Below are 17,455 nucleotides of genomic sequence, written 5' to 3'. Positions count from 1 at the left end.
TGGGGAAACTGTGGGGTCAGGATGGACCAGCTCTGTGAAACCTCACTGCAGGGATCCTGCTGGCACCCCTGGCTGCTGGGGGCCGGATGTGGCTGGTGTCACATCTGGGGGCCCAGTGCAGGGTGATGGGATGCAGATAGTGGGGCTCTTATTCCAGGGTCCTGCCCATGCTCCTGGCCTGTTCCCCATGCCCAGTGCAGCCCCCTGCCCGCGTGCTGGGTGTGGGGACAGAAACCTGCCTTTGGCAGGAGAAGGGTTAACAGCTCTGCACAGCTGTGAAGGGAGGAAGTGCTGCAGGAACCCGTGCTCCCTGTCAGGCCTCAAACGGAAGTTGTGCAAGGAGAGAAAACCTGGGGCTCTGGGTTTCCCTTCCCTACCCAGGTATCTGCTCAGTTTGTGGGGTATCCACTGCTCCCGACACCCACTGCAGCTCTGGGCTGCTGTGGGCACACAGACCTGGTGCCAGCCATAAAACACCTGCCATTGCCACTGTCAAGGGTTGGACTTGGCCCTGGGAGTGCCAGGGAGCTCGTGGCCCTGGTGGCCCCTTGAGGTGGGGTGTCTGTGTGGCCTGGAGTGGGGCTGGCTGATGGACGCTGTCCCAGGGCCCCACGAGTGCAGTGCTCAGCCCTGGGAAACACTGCAGAGTGGGAGTTTGGTTATGGGGCTGCAATGCAGCTCCTTGGCTGTATGTCCATGTGGGAAGTGTGCTGCTGGAGGTGTTTATTGGCCTCAGTCAGCCACAGCTTGACCCTGTGGTGCTTCACAGCCCAAGAACTTTTGTCACATCCAGATTCTCTGGCACCAGTTTATTGCAAAGACCTCTGAGCGCTTCCCACGGTGAGACAGCCAGAGATGGCACAGTCTGGGAGCTGGGATGCTCCTGTGTCCCACCCTCCAGCCCCTGTGAGGGGCTGTGCTTTGTGGCAGGAGCAGGAGCAGCCACATGGCCCTGGGACACCCCAGAGGTCGGGATAATCCCTCTGGCATCACCAGTCTCCAGCTCTCCATGGGCATGGCAGCTCCTCTGGGGCTGGGGCCTCTGGCCATGCTGTGCCAATGGTCCTGCAGCCCTGCCATAACAAGACAGCCCCTGACAAGTTTTTTCCCTCTGTTTCCCAGGCCTGGATCAGTGGTATCCGAGCAGGCTCTGTCCCCTCCTGTGGCAGCCATGTCAAGGCCAGCTGCCGCTGGATCGCCTTCAGCGCCGAGGCCACCGGTGAGGCACAGCTTGGGGGGTGGGATGGGTTTGTCCCAGGGGTCCCTGTGGGGCTGGGTGGTGGGTGAGTCCCCCCAGCCCCAGGGGCACCAGGGTGAGTGGAGGAGGCTTTCCCTGAGATCCCCCAAAGTGCTGGCAGTCCCACACCTCTTGGCTTGCATTGCAAAGCTGGGTGCCCCTCGTGTGTCCCAGGCTGGGGGGATTCCTGACCTGCTCCTGTGCCCTTTCCTGCAGGTGTGCTGGGCATTGTGCCCCTGGAGTGCGAGGATGGGGGCAAGAGGACCATATCCCAGCTCTGCTGCCACTCAGGTGGGTGTCAGGTGCCACCTCCCACCTCCACAGGACATGTTTGGCCCCAGGGGCTGAGTCCAAGCCTGGCAGGCTGTGGTGGGCTGTCTGCCAGGCAAGGGATATGGGGACCTGCCAGGGACCGTCACCTGAGGGCAGGGTGACACCAGGAGGGGCTCTGCCAGGCTGGAATCAATCCATGCTCCTTCATCTCTCAGGCTGCAGGTAGCTCTTCCTCTCACCCTTCCAGCACAGCCTTTCCACATTACTCATAGCATGCCCTGAAATTCCCAGTACACCCAGTGCCAGGCTGGAGCTGGCATCACTGAGGCATCACTGCCTTCAGTGGCAGGAGGAACAGGCTGGACCAGCAGCTCTGATGTGGGCAGTGAGTGTGGCAGGGAAGAGGCAGTGGCAGCATCACTGTGGCAGAGAAGCAGGCTCTGCCCTGCCCAGGCACAAGGAGGGGTGGTGCCCACCTCAGGGTGCCCCTCTCCTGGTGTTGGTGCAGCAGTGGCAGCCTGAGGGGCACTGAGCACCCATTTCCCCAAAATGACAACAGAGCAGCAAGATGGGGGCTGGTTCCAGCGCTGCCTCCCTGCGTGTGTGCCCTGGCAGGGCTGCGCAGGGTGCCCAGCCTGTGCCACCTCAGCCCCTGGCACCAGGAGCTTCCTCGGGTTGGAAAAGCGGGCAGGGAGTTCTTCTGCTCCCTAGGGAGCGCCAGAGGGGTGCACAGGAGCCAGCGCCATCCCACGGCTCCCTAATGGGATCAGCAGGAGTCCTTTGAAGCCGGCTGTGCCGGAGCAACGCCTCCGTGGCAGGAATGGATTTTCCCTCCTCCCGGGTGGATGCAGCCGAGGGAGCTGCCTGCTCTTCGTGCCTCCGGGGCCTGTCTCCTGGAAGCAGAAAAGTACACAGTGACCTACTTTTCTGAGCGTGCCAAATGCATCCGAGGGGCTGCTGCTGCTGGTGCCAGCCTTCCTCCCGCCGGGCCCTGCCGCCGGGAGCATCCCTGCCGCTGGCATGCCAGCCCGGGGGTTACAAAGGAGCCTTGTCACCAGCGTGGCTCCAGCAGGACACGGCACAGACACCCTGGGGCTGTCCCTGCTGTTCGCTGTGCCCTGTGGGGGTGTCGGTGCATGGATCAGACAGGGGGATGCCCCTCCAGGGTTCTTACCCCTGCCAAAGGGGTGCAAGTTCCTGAGGGACAGAGTGGAGGGGCTCAGGCACTCACAGCAAAGCTGAGCTGCTCCAAAACACCTTGATGGGGCTGAAACTGCCCCCCACTGCTGAGTGGGTAGGGAAGGAATCAGGCTGGGAAGAGCAGAGGGCCAGACACACTGTCTGCAGGGGAAGGTGGGGACAAACTTCTGCCCTTCTCCTTCCAGATGTGGTCACAGACTTTGACTTCTCCCCCTTTGATCAGCTCCTGCTGGCCACAGGCTCTGCTGATGAGACGGTGAGTGCTCAGTGACAGGGGTCCCCCCCAAGGGGACACCTCGTGACCCCCAGGGCGTCTCTGGGAGTCCCTGCAGGGCTGGAGTGATGGGAGTGAGAGGAGCATGGGGTGGAGGGTGCCAGCTTTGGGAGAGCAGAGTGGGACATCCCCAAGGGGACAGAGCACATGGTCAGGGATCAGCCTCCTCCCATGTGGGACCTGATCCCACCGAGCTGCAGTGAGGGATCACCTGGGAATGCTCAGGGACCAAACCCTGGGAAAGCAGCGAGCCCAGGTGGGGCACTGCCAGCACCCAGCAGGGTCCTGCTCACCTGCCCTGGCACTGATCCCCCTCTCTCCTGGGGCTGCAGGTGAAGGTGTGGCGCCTCCCCGAGGGTGGCCAGGACATTCCTGGTGGCTCAGGGCTGACCCTGGGGCCCGGGGGGGCCCCGGTGGACACTGTGCAGTTCCACCCCACAGCAGACGCTGTCCTGGCCAGTGGGGCAGGGAAGAGAGTCACTGTGTGGGACCTGGGCCAGCAGCACCCCCTGACAGGTAAGCAGAGCTGTGGCTGCCCATGACACGTGTTCTCCTGTGTGTCTCTCCATGTGTCCTCCCCATGTGTCTGTTCCATGTGTCCTCACCGTGCCAGTGCCTGGGCTCAAGGCCTGACCTCAGTGTCACCAAACAGGCAGCTCAGGTGGCTTTTTTTGGGCAGGGCACCACAGCCCCTTGTGCCTGTGCTGCCCTGCACTCTGATGCAATGGTGTGAAACACCCTGGTACTGCCCTGGGTGTCTGCAGGAGCTCAGCTGGGGATCCCCTGGGTGACAGGTCCCTCTCTCTGCATGCCCAGGGCATGGGTGGATGTGGGTGCTTCCTGACCAGCCTTGCCCAGGCTTCAGCCACCCTGAGGGGGAGAGGAGATGGGTGGCAGCATGGGTCTGTGGCTTTCCCAGGGCTCCTGATCTTTGTATCCAGCTGCCAGCAGCACAGGAACACTCCCTGCACAGACACAGCAGTGTCCCAGTGCATCCTGCTGCCCCCAGCCCTTTGGAAAGGCCAGGTCATTTCTCCTGGGAAATATTCTGGGTGAGAGAGTGATGGCTCCTGCCCTGTCTGCAGGAGGGACCCTGCTTGATCCTGGCCCTGACTGTGCTTTATCCCCACAGTCCTGGATTCCCACGGGGACCAGCTGCAGAGCCTGACCTGGAAGCGAGATGGGCACCTCCTGGGCACCTCCTGCAAGGTGAGCAGTGCCAGGGGGCACCTCGGGGTGGCACGGCAGGGATGGGCTGGATGCATCCTAATCCTGGGGGGCACCCGTTTCACAGAATCCCAGAATGGTTTGGCTTGGGAGGGACCTTAAAGCTCGTCTCGTTCCACCCTCTGCCATGGGCAGGGACACCTTACCTTAGCCCGGGGTGCTCAGAGCTCCATCCAGTCTGGCCTGGAACACTTCCAGGCATGGGGAGCGTGGAGGGACGGGAAGTTTTGGGGTGGAGAAGGGCAGGAGCGGGGTCAGCGAGCCCCGGGGAGGCGGGACGGGAGCAGCGCTAGATGGCGCCGGCCGCTCGCTGCGGGACGCGCCGGGAACGCGCGGGGGCCGCGCCCCACGGCGGGGCGAGCGTGCAAAGGAGCGTGCGAGGGGAGTGTGCAAGGGAGTGTGCGAGGAGAGTGTGCGAGGGGAGCGTGCAAAGGAGTGTGCAAAGGAGCGTGCAAGGGGAGCGTGCAAGGGGAGTGTGCAAAGGAGCGTGCAAGGGGAGCGTGCAAGCCACGAGCCCCCCAGGCCGTGCCGGAGGCCCGGCAGGCAGCTCTGAGCGCACAGCCCCAGCCCCAGGGAGAGCGAAGGGTTCGCGGGGGAGCCCCGGGGAGAGCCCGGAGCCCGGCCCGGCGTGCAGGGATGAGGCAGAGTCCCAGCGCATGGATGGAGCCCCGTGCCCAGCGTGCGAGCCGGGCTCGGGGGTACGAGCCCAAGCCATGCTGGCTGGGGTGTGGATCTGCCCCCGTGCCCTGTGGCTCTGGCTGGGGTGTGGATCTGCCCCCGTGCCCTGTGGCTCTGGCTGGCACAATGCATGCTCCCCACACAGCACCCTGGCAGCAGGGCTGGCACCCGGGCACCCCCTTGCTGCCTCTGTGCCCTGCCAGCCATGCCCCCTTTGGCGGAGGGGTGCCAGGCAGGAAGGGGCTCATTCTCCTGCAGCACTGTCAGGATGGCATCTGAGGGTCAGGCTCCAGTCCTGGCCCTACTTGGGAGCCTCCCTCCTTTTCTGGGAGCAGATTTGAATGTGTCAGGGTCCTGGTGGGGTGCTGAGGGTGCCTCCTGCCCACAATGTGGGAGGACACAGTGCAAGCCATCCATAGGGATAGGCATTGCAGGCAGGACAGTGATGGGCAGGAAGGGGAGGGCTGCTCACTCCAGCCTTCTGCCTTTTGCATCCTGACATCCCACTGGCCCCAAGGTCCTTAACCCTCCTCTGTTTTCTTTTATCTCACCAGGACAAGAAACTGCGGATCTTTGACCCCCGAGCAGGCCCAGCTGCCTCCCAGGTATGTCCCCTCTTGGATGTGCTGCAGGCAGCCCTGCCCAGGCTGCAGGGGGGTGAGCTTTGGTCCCCCAAACCATCCCAGCCCTGGCTGGGAGATGCCAGGAGCTGAGGGCAGGGGGAATAGGGCTGTCCTCTTAACCCTGGTGGGGTTCAGCAGGGGAACCCTGCCCTCCCACCAGGCCAGGGAGCTCCTCCAGTGCAGTGGCACATGCCAGGAGAGCCCTGTGCGTGTGAGGGCTCTGGGCTCCTGGCTCTGCCCTGCCCTGTGGGAGCTGGACCAAAGGCTCTTGGGCATGAGGACCCAGCAAGGGCAAGGGCTGGGCAGCTGGATCTGCACAACTCAGCAAATAACAGTGATTAGGAAATAAGGAGAGAATTTAAGCCTTGACGTCAAGTTCAAACAGCCTCTTATTAGAGGTTTCCTGTGGCTTGGGGGCTCTGGCTGCAGAAGGGGCTGGAAGCCCTTGGGAAGGGAGGGATGCAGTGGAGAGCAGGGTGAGAGGGCTGCAGTGGACTCTGTCATTCCTGCTGGTGCATCTCCTGCTGCCTGTGAAGCCAATGGCCTCTGGTGACAGTGCCCAGGCACAGTGATGGAAGGGAGCCAGAGCTCCAGGCCTGCACCAGGACTTTCCACCTGCTCCTGCACATAACCCAGGTGCTGAGCTCCCCAAAGGCCCCTGGGTGCTTCCTGCAGTACAAATGATGCCCTGACCCTTCAGGCAGCCTTATAAACACCCCACCACAAAAAATAAACACAAACCCAGCGGTGACACGTGCGGACGAGCCGGGGCAGAGTGCTCCCAGCACTCCAGCGGCCGCCACAATCCTGTCTCGCTCCAGTTGCCTCAGCATGGCTGGAAGATCCCATTCTCTACTCCAAAATTTATCCACTGCTGGCCTCAGTGTTCCTCTCCCCTCCTGGCCCCCCTCCTCCCCCTGCCAGACCTGTCGGCTTGTCTGATGGCGGAGCTGTGAGTGCGATGGGCTCGAGCCAAGTCTCCTGGGGAGGGTGGACTCTGTCTCGCTGAGCTATTAAAAATAACGTGTGAATGATGGTGGCTGTTCAAAGCAGGCAGTTCACTTCCCTCCACTGCTGTCTGATCCAGCCTGGGGCCAGCACTCTGTGTTTGCCAAGAGAAATATGCACCTTCACTGCCGCGGCCCTGCCCGGCCAGCTCGCAGTGCATGGAGATGTTTAGTCTTGGAGAAGTGCTCTGCTGAAGGGGAAAACTTTAAAATGCCATAAATCCTCTGGAAGTTTGCGCAGGGCTTGCTTAGCCAAGAAGAATAATGCTCCTGGGTTTTGTTCTTTTCTTTTTTCCCCATTGCTGGAGGGCTGTGTTGGTTGGAAAGTCTCCTTCTCCCCCTGGTTACAGACCCGGGTGATGCTGGGGCCGCCGTGCGATGCCAGCACCTCGCAGGCTCCTGGCTTTGAAGTTGCCTGTTTTTTTTGCAGAGGTGAGCTGCAGGATGGGTTTCCCAGCTGTGCTGGCCCCTGCAGCAGCGTGGGCTGGGTTTCCTCACAGCCAGCACAGGGTCCTGCTCCCGGCTCACCCTGGGCCCTGTGGGGAGCTGAGAGCCAGCCTCAGGCTGCTCCTCCGGCTGGATTTCTTAATTTGCCAAGCCTGCCTCATTAAACATTCCTTTGTTTAGAGCAGGGGAAAAGAATGAGAAGGAGCTAAAATAAGAAGCTCAGGGAGGAGTGGTTGCTCCTCCTCATACCTGATGCTCTCTCAGGTACCATGTGGCACACCCGCTGAGGGTGGGTGACAAGGAGGGTGACTGGCAGGCTGCCCACACCCTGTGGCCGTATCCCCGCCAGGTCCTGACCCCCCCAGTCCCGGCCACGCCCATAGCAGCTATTTTGAGCATATCCCAGCAGCGGGCAGACGAGTGTGACGCAGCATGGCCGGGGTCTGGCTGACCCCGTGGGGTGCCTGGTATGTACCCGGGGCCATGATTTCCCTTGGGAGAGCAGTGGCCTCATCCTGCTGGATCCCCATCCCTTTGCTGCAGCCCCTCTGTGAGCATCAGGGCTGTGCTCACACCCTATGGCTGCTCTCAGTGCCCTAAACTGGCAGTGGATAGGCCTGGGCTGCCCTGGGTCCTGCCTTGCCACCCCGTGGGGCCACGCTCCTGCTGCTGGCTGAGTCCAGGTCCAAGCACCACTGTCCTTCCAGAGAGTTCTGTGAGTTCTGTGCTCTGCCTTATCCCCTCCCAAGGCCACGCTGCCCTGTCCTCCCCTCCCACAGGGCGGTGGTCGCCCTCCTCGCCTGACCCTCCCCCGGAAGCGAGTCATGTCCTCTCCCTTGGCTGTGGCCCTGCCGGGGCTCAGTGTCGCTGGTCCTGCCCTCACCCTCCTGCAATCCCCGTGCAAATCCCTCCAAAGGTCCCTCCCGTGTCCCCCCGGGTCCTGCCCGTGGTGGCACAGGGGACACAAGGCTGGGCAGGGAAGCTCCATACCCATACCTACCCAGCTCATGCCTCAGTGGGTCTCCAGCAGTGTAGGGCAATGATTCAGATATGCCCTGGGCTACTAAGGCAGCATCTCCGTTTGCCCACACCCTCCCCTGGGTACAGAGCCCATGGGCCACGTCCTGCTGCCCCCAGGCTGCTGCGAGGGGCTGTGTGTGCATCTGGCCAGCACCTGGGACAGGCCTGGGACAGGCGCCGTCCGTGTGGAGCTGCGGGGCAGCCGCTGAGTGGGATGAGAGGAGCCGGCTCCGTTCTCACGAGAAACTTCCTCCGCCGGCGTTTGGGCAGGGCCGGGGGCGAGGGAACGGCCCCGCTGCGCACCGGGCCAGCGCCGCCCCGCTCGCCTCGGAATGAGCTGCGCTAATGAGCGGGGCCGGGGCTGAGGGCGCCCGGGGACAGCTGGGACAGTGTCCCTGGGGGCTGGCCCCTGCCGGGGGTTTGTGCCCCCGGCTCGCAGGCTGTGCCGGGGGCTGAGTTCAGTGATGGGCAGCAGCTCAATCACAGCCCAAGCACAGCCGGGGATGTCCCAGCCCTGCTCAAGGTTCCGGGGGCAAGAGGGACTCCAGCCCCTGTCCCAGACCATGGCCACCATCCCATGGAGTGCATCAGCTGTGCCCCAGTGGGAGATAACGCCATGGAGAGGGTTCCTGGGGGCAGCGTGGCCGTGATGGCAGGGTGATGCTGTGGCGGGGTGGAGATCCAGGTTTGGGGTGATCTGGCCCACAGCCAGAACTCTAAGAACATGTCACCTCTGCCCAGGATCCAGCTGTCAGCCCAGGGCTGGCTGGGGACCCCTTGTCATCATCAGGGAGGTGCATCAGGACGTAGAGAGACTCCAGCCTTCCTCCCACTGCCCCATCATCACAGCATCCCACGCTGGGGTCACCCCGGGGGTACCTGACTCCCAGCCTCGGCAGCAGCTTCCTCCGGGCTGGGGGAAGGTCCACAGCATCCCACATTCCCAAGGAGACCGTGGGAAGCTATGAAAAAGTTGGCCTGACTCTGGGCAGCCTATTTATAGCAGCGCACGCTCGGCGCTCTCATGCTTCTGTTCCCCAGCGTGGCTGCACGGGACTGTTTATATTTCCTCTGCTCCACTTCCCCCTCGGCCGTCCTTCCCAGGAATGCTGCTTGGTATGGCAGACATGGGGAAGTCGAGGAGGATCTGGAACGAGCCAGAAGCATCTCAGGGGATGTGGGTGTGTGGTGGCACTGGCTCGCCCTGGCCTTGGTGCCCATCCCTCCCACTGGGAATGGCAGCTGAGGCCCACACAGGTTGGCATCTCCATTACTGGGGCTCCTCAAGGTATTTCAGACCTGGGACTCCTGGCTGAGGCTGCTCTCCAGAGGGCAGAGGTGTTTTGGGATTTGATGGCGTCATAGCAGGGCTTGTGGGGCTGGTCGCTGCAGGAAGAGGGGAGAGGCAGCAGAAGAGGGCTGGCTGCTGGCTGCTGGCTGCTGCAGCCTGCCCACCCCCTGGCCAGCGAGTTCCCCTCTCCTGCCTGGGGAGGGAGGTCCTGCTCCCATCCCAGCCTCGTTGGGTCTGTGCTCACTGGGAGCCCACCCACCTTCCTGCCCTTGCTGGGCCCACAGCATCCTCTGGGACATGGCCTTGGCCTCACCAAGGATGGAGCTGGTGGTGGGGGGAGAGGCAGAGCCTGGTGGTGCCCAGTTCCCCAGGGCACAGGGGCCTCGCGGCAATGCTGCCCTGGCCAGTGGGATTGGGCAGCAGGGGACTTGTCCTGGTCCCTGCCCAGTGTGACACACACACAGCACACACCTGGCAGAGAGCAGGCCCAGTGCTGGCAGTGTGATGGCTGCTGGAGCAACCCCACAGCTCTGTGGGATCCCTGCACTCCCCTGGGGCAGGTGACAGCTCCTGGTCTCCTTGAGCTCCGGGCAGGGACCAGGAGTGGGGCTGGCCTGGGAGAGGCTGCTCTGTTCTCCTGGTTACCTCTGGAGTAACTGGGATTTGGCAAGGGAAGGAGATCACTCACATTCTTGTTCGGAGAGGAGGATTCGGTGCGTGGTTAACCCTTTCAGCTCCCGGGAAGCCATTCCTCCTGCTGCCCACAGCCTCGTGGGTGTGCAAGGAGCAGCAGCTTCCCCAAGTGCATGGACCTGGGTGTCTGTCCCCAGAGTCCCCCACAGCGCCCTGGCCAGGGGAGACCCCTCCTGCCCTGGCACCCCCGGGCAAAGGGGCAGCTCAGCCTGGCACTGGTGCCTCCTGTGCCCACGCAGATCCCAGATCCCGCTGCTGGGGTTGCTTCCCACGGGGATCAGATGTCCATGCTCATGGGCTGTTAGCCACGGGCAGGGCTGAGCTGTCCCAGCCCTGCCAGCCACGGGGGCTCTGCCAAGAGCAGAGCTTTGACGCCCCCCCGGCCACCTCCCGCCCGTCCAGCCCCAGGGCTCTGCCCCAGGCTCCCATCTCCGGCTCTCCCTGCCCTGCATCCGGCTCAGGGTGACGGCTCCCGGGGAAACAGGGATCGCCTGGGAGCCGGAGCAGCCTTGGCTTTGTGTGGGGCTCTCCCAGGCAGCCGCGGAGCCGGAGCGGCCGCTCCCTGCGGGCAGCTGTTCCCAGCTCCCCGACCCCGCGCATCGCTGCCAACAGCTGCGTCCGACACGCCGGCCCTGGGCCCCCGCAGCCCGGGGCTGCACCGGGGGAAGAGCTGGGGACCCCCACGGAAACCAGCACCTCACCCCAGCCTGCCTAGGAGGGATCGGTTGAGACTGGGAGAGGGACGGTGCTGGAAACTCTTCCCATGCAGCCGATCTGGCTCCGAGGAGGGGGCACAGGCTCCCCCCAGCCTGGGCTGCCCAAAACCGGCAGGGCTGGATCCGTGCAATGAGCGGGAGGAGTCTGGGCACTGGCAGGGAGCTGGGAGGCTTCCTTGGATCCCCGCTGGCCCAGAGCTGGTGGGCTCCTTGCAGCCTGCCAGGGGGACAAGGCACAGGAGGGACACCCGTCCCTTGGGCTGTGGCTGTTCCCTGCTCCAGGGGCTCCAGCATCACTCCGGGAACGGTGCCAGGGTCTCTGCCCAGCTCTGCCAGCCCCAGGGGTCCACAGCAGCCCCACGGGTGCCCCAGGGCTGAGCCACAGCAGCGTCCACCCTCAGTGCCAGGTCACACCGCCCCGTCCCTGCCAAGACCCTCTGCACCGGGGGAGCTGCTGTCCGCACGCTCACCTCTGGCAACATCTGCACAGGCTGAGCACGGAGCAGCCCAGCCTCCCGCATACTTGCTGCCATACGTACAGCTCAGCCGGGATGGAACTAATGCAGAAAACATGGCCCTGCAGCCGGGGGGCTGGGAGCACCCTGCCCTCCCCGGCCCTGCCTCCGCCAGAGGCTGCCACCACCGCCAGGGGCTCCGGGGCACCCGCGGGACCCGCGGAGCCGGCGACGTCAGTCGGTTATGGGATCTGCAGATGTTGAGCCGCACGGCTCAGGTGCAGAAGTGCTCTCCTGGCTGACGCGCGGGCTGGCCCCAGCTCCTGGAGTTTCCATCCCTCTTGGCAGCGATCCTGGGACACGTTCCCTTCTCCAGGTCCTTTCCCTGCTGGGTCCATTGCCAGCGTGCTGGCGCTGGGGGCCAGGCCCCTCCTGCCCCACATCCTGGCCCTGCGGCTGGGAGCTCCGGGCTGGGCTCGGCCAGCGCTGCCTCTTCCAAGGGAGCCGTGTTTGTGCTGGCAGGGCAGCTGCCGTGATGGAGCCAGGGCACGACAGGCTTGGCACCGTGTGCGTGCTCCCATCCTGGCTCTCTCCAGAGAGTGGCATCTCTGTGGGGCTGGAGGCTGCTCCAGCAGAGCTTCTCCAGTGAGGTGTGACCCCTCCATGGCCCCTCTCTGGCTCCTGCGGTGGCAGAGCCTCGCTGCTGGTCACAGTGTGGTCGTGGCCAGTGGTCACAGTGCTCACACCAAGGGGGACACAGCTCATGGCTCCTCCCCACCCCTCCTGCCCCCACGCCTGCTGCCCGTGCCCTGTGCAGAGGTCCCGGAAGCGCTGTGCCAGGTTTGGCTCTGGCAGAGCCCTGCACTTTCCCTGCCAGCTCCAAACTCGTTAGCAGCCAGTTCTTGGCGCTGCTCAATGAGAGCGAGGGGCTGTGAGTGCTGCCTGTGCCGCGGGCCAGGGCTGCCTGCAGCTCCCACTGGGGTGCCTGAACCACAGGGCCCATCTGGGCACCACATGGGAGCTGGGAAACACCCACTGACAGCCCCTCCCATCCTCAGCAGGACCAGGATGAGGACAGGATGTGGGCTGGGGGTCCCACCCCCACAGGGAGCCAGGGGAGAGGTGAATCAGGGTGCAGGGGATCAGAGCAGTGTGGTGAATGTGGCCAGGCTCAGTTTGCCATATTTCAGTAGCATCCGGGCACACACGGGGCACCCAGCTCCAGGAGCCAGGATTCAGCATGGATAAAGAGCCCGGGGATGCAGCCAGGGAAGTAAGTCCCTCTGTCATCATCGCCATGGCAGAGCCTCCTCTTGTGTCTGTGGCACGGAGCAGCTTCCTCGCAGCACTCTGTCCCCCTCGCCCGGGTGACCTGGTGTGGGGAGAGCCCTGGGGACACCAGAGCCATCATCACACTCACCTTACCTGCTCCCACCCTCCACTCCTGGCTGGGAGCTGGGCCAGCTGCTCCACAAGGCAACCACGCTGGCATGGGGGGCAGTCACTGCTTGCAGGCTGTCCCCACTGCACTGTCCCCAGGGCAGCTCTCAGCAGAGCCAGCACTCGCTCCACGTGCTCAGCCCCAGGGCAGTTCACAAGCACGGCTGGTGAAGCACACGTCCCCTCGGCGTGTCCAGCAAGGCTGGCAGCAGTTCTGACAGCCCTGTCTCCTGTGCCTTGCAGAGTGTCCTGGGACACGACAACAACAAGGACTCCCGGCTGCTCTGGATGGGCTCCAGCGATTGCCTCATCTCCGTGGGGTTCAGCCAGGTACAGTCCCTGCCAGGAAGGTGGCCCTGGCACCTCTGGGATGCTCCAGCCCTACTCCCTGTGGCTGCTGTGCCAAAGCACCCCAGGTGCTTTTTGGGTGGCCTGTCCCCTGTGAGAGCAGGAGGTCCCCTCGCCAGGTGCCCTGGCCCTCGCTGGGATGGTGGAAGGTGGCTGGGGAAGGTGGTGGCTCCATGGAGCCATCCAGGCAGCCCCAGTGCCCACTGATGCTGTGTCTGTGTCCCTGCAGATACGGGAGCGGGAGGTGAAGCTGTGGGACACGCGGAGGCTCAGCGGGGCGACGCTCACCATGGCACTGGACACCTCACCTGGGTAGGGATGGGGACTCAGCGTGGGCTGGGAGGGTGAGCAGTGCAAATGTCCTGGTCAGAGACTCATTAGGAGTGTGGTGGTGGAGCAGGAGCTGGCAGAGAGCTCTTGGAACCAGCAGCACTCAGCCACACAAGGCTGGGGACAAAGCCGGTGACCGTGCAGCTGCATTCTCATCACCATTTGGGGGAGATGAGAGGCAGAGGCAGGGCTGGCGAGGGCACAGAGGTGTTCTGTAGTGCCGTGGTGGGTGGTGGCGCTGCTGGGGACAGTGTCTGAGGTGGCTGCTGGCCGGGTGGGCTTGTGCTCTGGGGCAGCACCACAAGATGCTGTAGACGAGTGCATCCCTTTGGCGCTGCTGGAGCGGCTCAGCCCTGGCCTCCCGCTCCTGCCGTGCTTTGTGCCGCGGTGCCTGCCCAGCCGTGGCCAGCCCCGCTCACCGGGCAGCCCCGGGAAGTGGAGAAGGAGCCTTGGCTGTGTAAGGGGTCAGCGCCCCCTGTCACGGGGAGCTGCCAAGGATGGGAAGCCTCCAGCTAGAGCCGGCCTGGCCTCTCCCACGCTGCCCAGCGAGCTGGCCTGGCGTCACCATGGGGCAAGGAAATGGGAGGAGGAGGAGGCTGTGCCTTCAGGGTGATGGGGCTGGCGGCACAGTTGTTGGGGTGCACTGGAGGCCACCAGCTCTTCCCAGGGCTGCAGGCAAAGCCCTGGGACCCTCTCTGTGTGCCCAGCTGGCTCCATGACGGGCGGGATGCTGGGGCAGGCTGGGGGGTCAGGGCCAATCCAGGGCCTCTGTGAGGGGCTGAGTGTGCTGTGACAGCCCCTTGGCTGCCCTGCCAGCATTCCCACAGCGCTGTCAGCTCCAGGGCACTGCTGGGGGCAGCCAGGACAGACAGGAGGGGAGAGGAGAGGACCTGCCCTGGGCACGGTGGGGTGAGGTTGGTGTGGAGAGGCTGCCTGAGCATCCCTCAGCCTCCTGCCAGCTGCTGGGGGAGCAGCTCCCAGCTCTCCTGCTCAGCAGCTCTGCCAGTTCAGTGAGCAAAGGCCATCATCATCATCATCATCAGTGTCCAGTGAACGCTCTCAGGGGAGGCTGGGGCTGCTGCAGGGGGACGCCTTGGGGTCCATTATTGCTCTTGGCGGAGAATCCAGTGGGAATTACCCCGAATCCTCGCCGGGCCGGGGCGAGCCAGCCGGGTAAATGGGATGCAGGCGCTGCTGTGCTCGGCCCCCTCAGCACAGGCTGCAGTTATTTTGGCTGCCGGGTTTATCGGCTCAGGAATGCGGCTGGCGGGCGCTGCCTGCGCGTCACGCCGGGGCCCTCCGGCCCGCGGCTGCGTGCGGGGCCAGCCGAGAGGGGCTGGGGGCGGCGGGGGCGAGCGGAGACCCCCCCTTGGTGCTGGGGAGGTGCTGCTTTTAGGCAGCCGCGCCGGGGCCACCGCGCTTCCAGCCCCAAGCGCTGCCGCCTGTAAATCTGGCGGGGATGACAAATGGCGGAGGGGGATTTGGGCTGGCTCCCGGCGGAGGTGCCGAGCGGGGGCCGTGCTCCCCCTCCGGCAGAGCCATCCCGAGCACGGCCGCGACACTGCGGAGCCGCGGCAGGGGCACGGGGTGGATGCTCTTGGGGTCACCAGATCACCAGATGTGCTTGGGGCAGAATTGGAACTGGGGGGCAGGGACTGAGCCCCGGGGATGGCGGAGCAGCAGCGGGGCTGGCTGTTGTGATATGTGTTAGATCATTTATAACACTGTGGATCTCCGTGGTGCCCAGTGCGGGGCACGGACACTGCTGGGCAGTGCAGCGGTGCCGGCCGGGCCGGGAGCGGGGCGTGGGGAGCTGCAGCAGCAGCAGCAGCAGCTCGTTGAAGCTCTTTGAGGAAGCAATCAGTGGGCGGGCAGGAAACTCATACCACTCATTACTGACGCCAGGCCGGCAGGAAGGGGAGTCCGCATCCCCACCGCATCCCCACCGCGCCCGCCGAGCCGGCACCGCGCGTCCCCATGGCACCCCAAAGCAGGGCCACGGCGTGCCCCACGGTGGGGGACACCCCCAGTGTGCTCATGCCAACACCCCCGGTGTGCCCACAACAACACCAAACCCTTCAGGCTGATTGTGGCCTATCCAGCATCCCTGAAAGAGGGCAGAGAGTGGGAGGCACCGGCCCCATGGACGTCCACATCAGCATGTGCCTTTTGGGGGTTCTCTTTCCCAAATCCTGAGCAGGTGAGATATTTCTGACCACACAAATATCATTTTCGAAGCATGTCAGGGCCATGCTTAAGAGCTGACCCCACCAATTCCCAGACCCTGAGGGAACAGGAGGTGAGAGGTGTGGGTGGCCATGGCCCCTCTCCACATCCTGGTCCTCAATGTGCCACCCTTGGGTACCTGCTGTTCCTTCAGCTCGGGTTTTGTCCCTGCCTGGCCCCCTTTAATTAGATCAAGGAGCAGCAGGGCAGGAGCCAGGAAGGGGCCTCTCAATAGGTTATTGTTGCCCTAAATTGTAACCAGCACCAGCGGGGTTGGGTTACCAGCTCCAACTTGGGGTCACCGACCAGACCCTGCTGCCGCACGCCTGGCAGGCAGCACAGCACTGCCTGGGGATGGTGCTGTCACCACCATGGTGACAGGAGAACAGCGCCTTCCTCACATCACTGCTTCTTTCAATGTCCTGAAAACATCTCCAGGGAGGCTGGGGTGCCACGGCCGGCTCAGGGCTAGGGCTGGATCAGTAGGGATGAGATCTGGGGTCAGCAGAGGTCCCCGTGGTGTGTTCCAGCAGTGGGCATGTCTCTGCAGGGCAGGATGGTGGTGGGGCTGAGGGATGGGGACAGCTGGATCCCCACCACACTTCATGGTGCAAAGTCTGACAGAGCTGGGAGGTGCCGGAGCCGGGACCTGTCTGCAGCAGGGAGTTGGCACAGCAGGATGTTTGTGGAGGGATTTGGGGCTGTTTAGCTCCCCAGGGCTGGAGCAGGACATGGAGGGGCCCAGGTGGTTCCCTGAGGGCACTGTCCAGGGGGAGCTCAGTCCCTAACACCCACTCTCTGCCAAAGCCTGTGGCTGAGCCAGCTCCTGGGGCTAGGCTTGCAGCCCTGGCATCTCCCAGCACCAGGGCACCCAACCCCACCGAGGCACATGTTCCCACTGTCACCCTGCCACCTCTCCCCAGATACCAGCTGGAATGGGACCTGCTCTTGTCCTGCCTGGCACCCTCCACACTGCTCTTTCCTGGGGCTTAGAAGCCATTTTGGGTCATGGTAGGTGAAAAAACCCACCCCAGCAGGAAGAACCCTGAGCAGGACAGGTCCATTGCTGTCCCCATCCCCCTGCAGATCCCAGAGATGCCTGGGTTGACACGTGCTTGCCATCAGTGGGAAAGGAGTTTGTCCTGCCCTAGCTTGGCTGCCACCCTCAGACACAAGGAAGGGGAGAGGCCACCCCACCCCATCAGGTGTCACCCCAGTGGGACCCATCCCCACGGGCAGCCACATGAAGGGGTTAAGGCAGGGCAACCACCCAGCCCATGTGGCCTGTCCCGTAATTCCACTGGGTAAAAATAGCCCAGCGCTGGGGCGGGATGGCAGCGCCCAAATCACTCCCAGATGAGCCACAGCCTCAGTGGCCACACGGTGCTCCTGGCCTCCCCAGCTCTGCAGGAGGATGATGAGCTCCAAAGCTCTCCCTGGCAGCACTGGGCTCTGTGTGATGGGCACACGCCTGTCCTCCCCCCAGAGATTGGGCATCCAGACCCCTGGCACTGAGCCATGACCCCTCGGGGCTCTGCTCCAGACCTGGGGACCTCGGGGACCCAGGGGACCTCTCTTTGGTATCCGTGGGGCCATGCCTGGGACTAGGGGTGATTTTTGGGAGACCAGAGCCCTCCAGCCCTGCCACGTCAGGGTGCAGGCAGGATCTGCCCCGGTGAAGCCGGCGGCTCCTCCTGTTGTGGCTCCCTGCCGAGCCCCCATCCTGCCGGTGGCTCTGGCCGGGGCTGTTGCTCACCGGCCCCGCCGGATCGCACAGAGAGAGAGATTTTTTTTGGGTCCATTTCAGGGGGTTTTGCAATCCTTGTCGGCGCTGATTCAGCTCGCAGGAATTAGCAGCACCGCACGATGTGCCGCTCTTGGAGCGGCTCTTGGCGCGCGACGGGGCTGGCAGTGGCCAGGGGAATTTTGTGCTGGGATTCAGGAAGCCACAGGGGCTGGACAGCCCCACT

At 63.9% G+C, this 17,455-nt stretch overlaps 1 protein-coding gene across 2 annotated transcripts in view; it reads left to right on the top strand.

The window, feature by feature from the left end:
• Positions 1-17,455, top strand: part of LOC118692381 (mitochondrial import inner membrane translocase subunit TIM16-like) — a 37,880-nt gene that overhangs the window by 1,880 nt on the left and 18,545 nt on the right. For both annotated transcript variants that reach the window (XM_036392164.1, XM_036392162.1), the window contains exons 2-9: positions 1,123-1,219; positions 1,454-1,528; positions 2,896-2,966; positions 3,317-3,500; positions 4,117-4,193; positions 5,444-5,494; positions 12,825-12,911; positions 13,159-13,241. In XM_036392164.1, coding sequence (XP_036248057.1) covers positions 1,123-1,219; positions 1,454-1,528; positions 2,896-2,966; positions 3,317-3,500; positions 4,117-4,193; positions 5,444-5,494; positions 12,825-12,911; positions 13,159-13,241 — 725 coding nt within the window. The remainder of the gene's footprint in view (positions 1-1,122; positions 1,220-1,453; positions 1,529-2,895; positions 2,967-3,316; positions 3,501-4,116; positions 4,194-5,443; positions 5,495-12,824; positions 12,912-13,158; positions 13,242-17,455) is intronic.

The sequence above is a fragment of the Molothrus ater genome, chromosome 16, assembly GCF_012460135.2.
Source record: "Molothrus ater isolate BHLD 08-10-18 breed brown headed cowbird chromosome 16, BPBGC_Mater_1.1, whole genome shotgun sequence".
Classification (NCBI taxonomy): domain Eukaryota; kingdom Metazoa; phylum Chordata; class Aves; order Passeriformes; family Icteridae; genus Molothrus; species Molothrus ater.
Note: the sequence above shows the minus strand (reverse complement) of the source record. Positions and strands in the feature narration are given on the sequence as shown.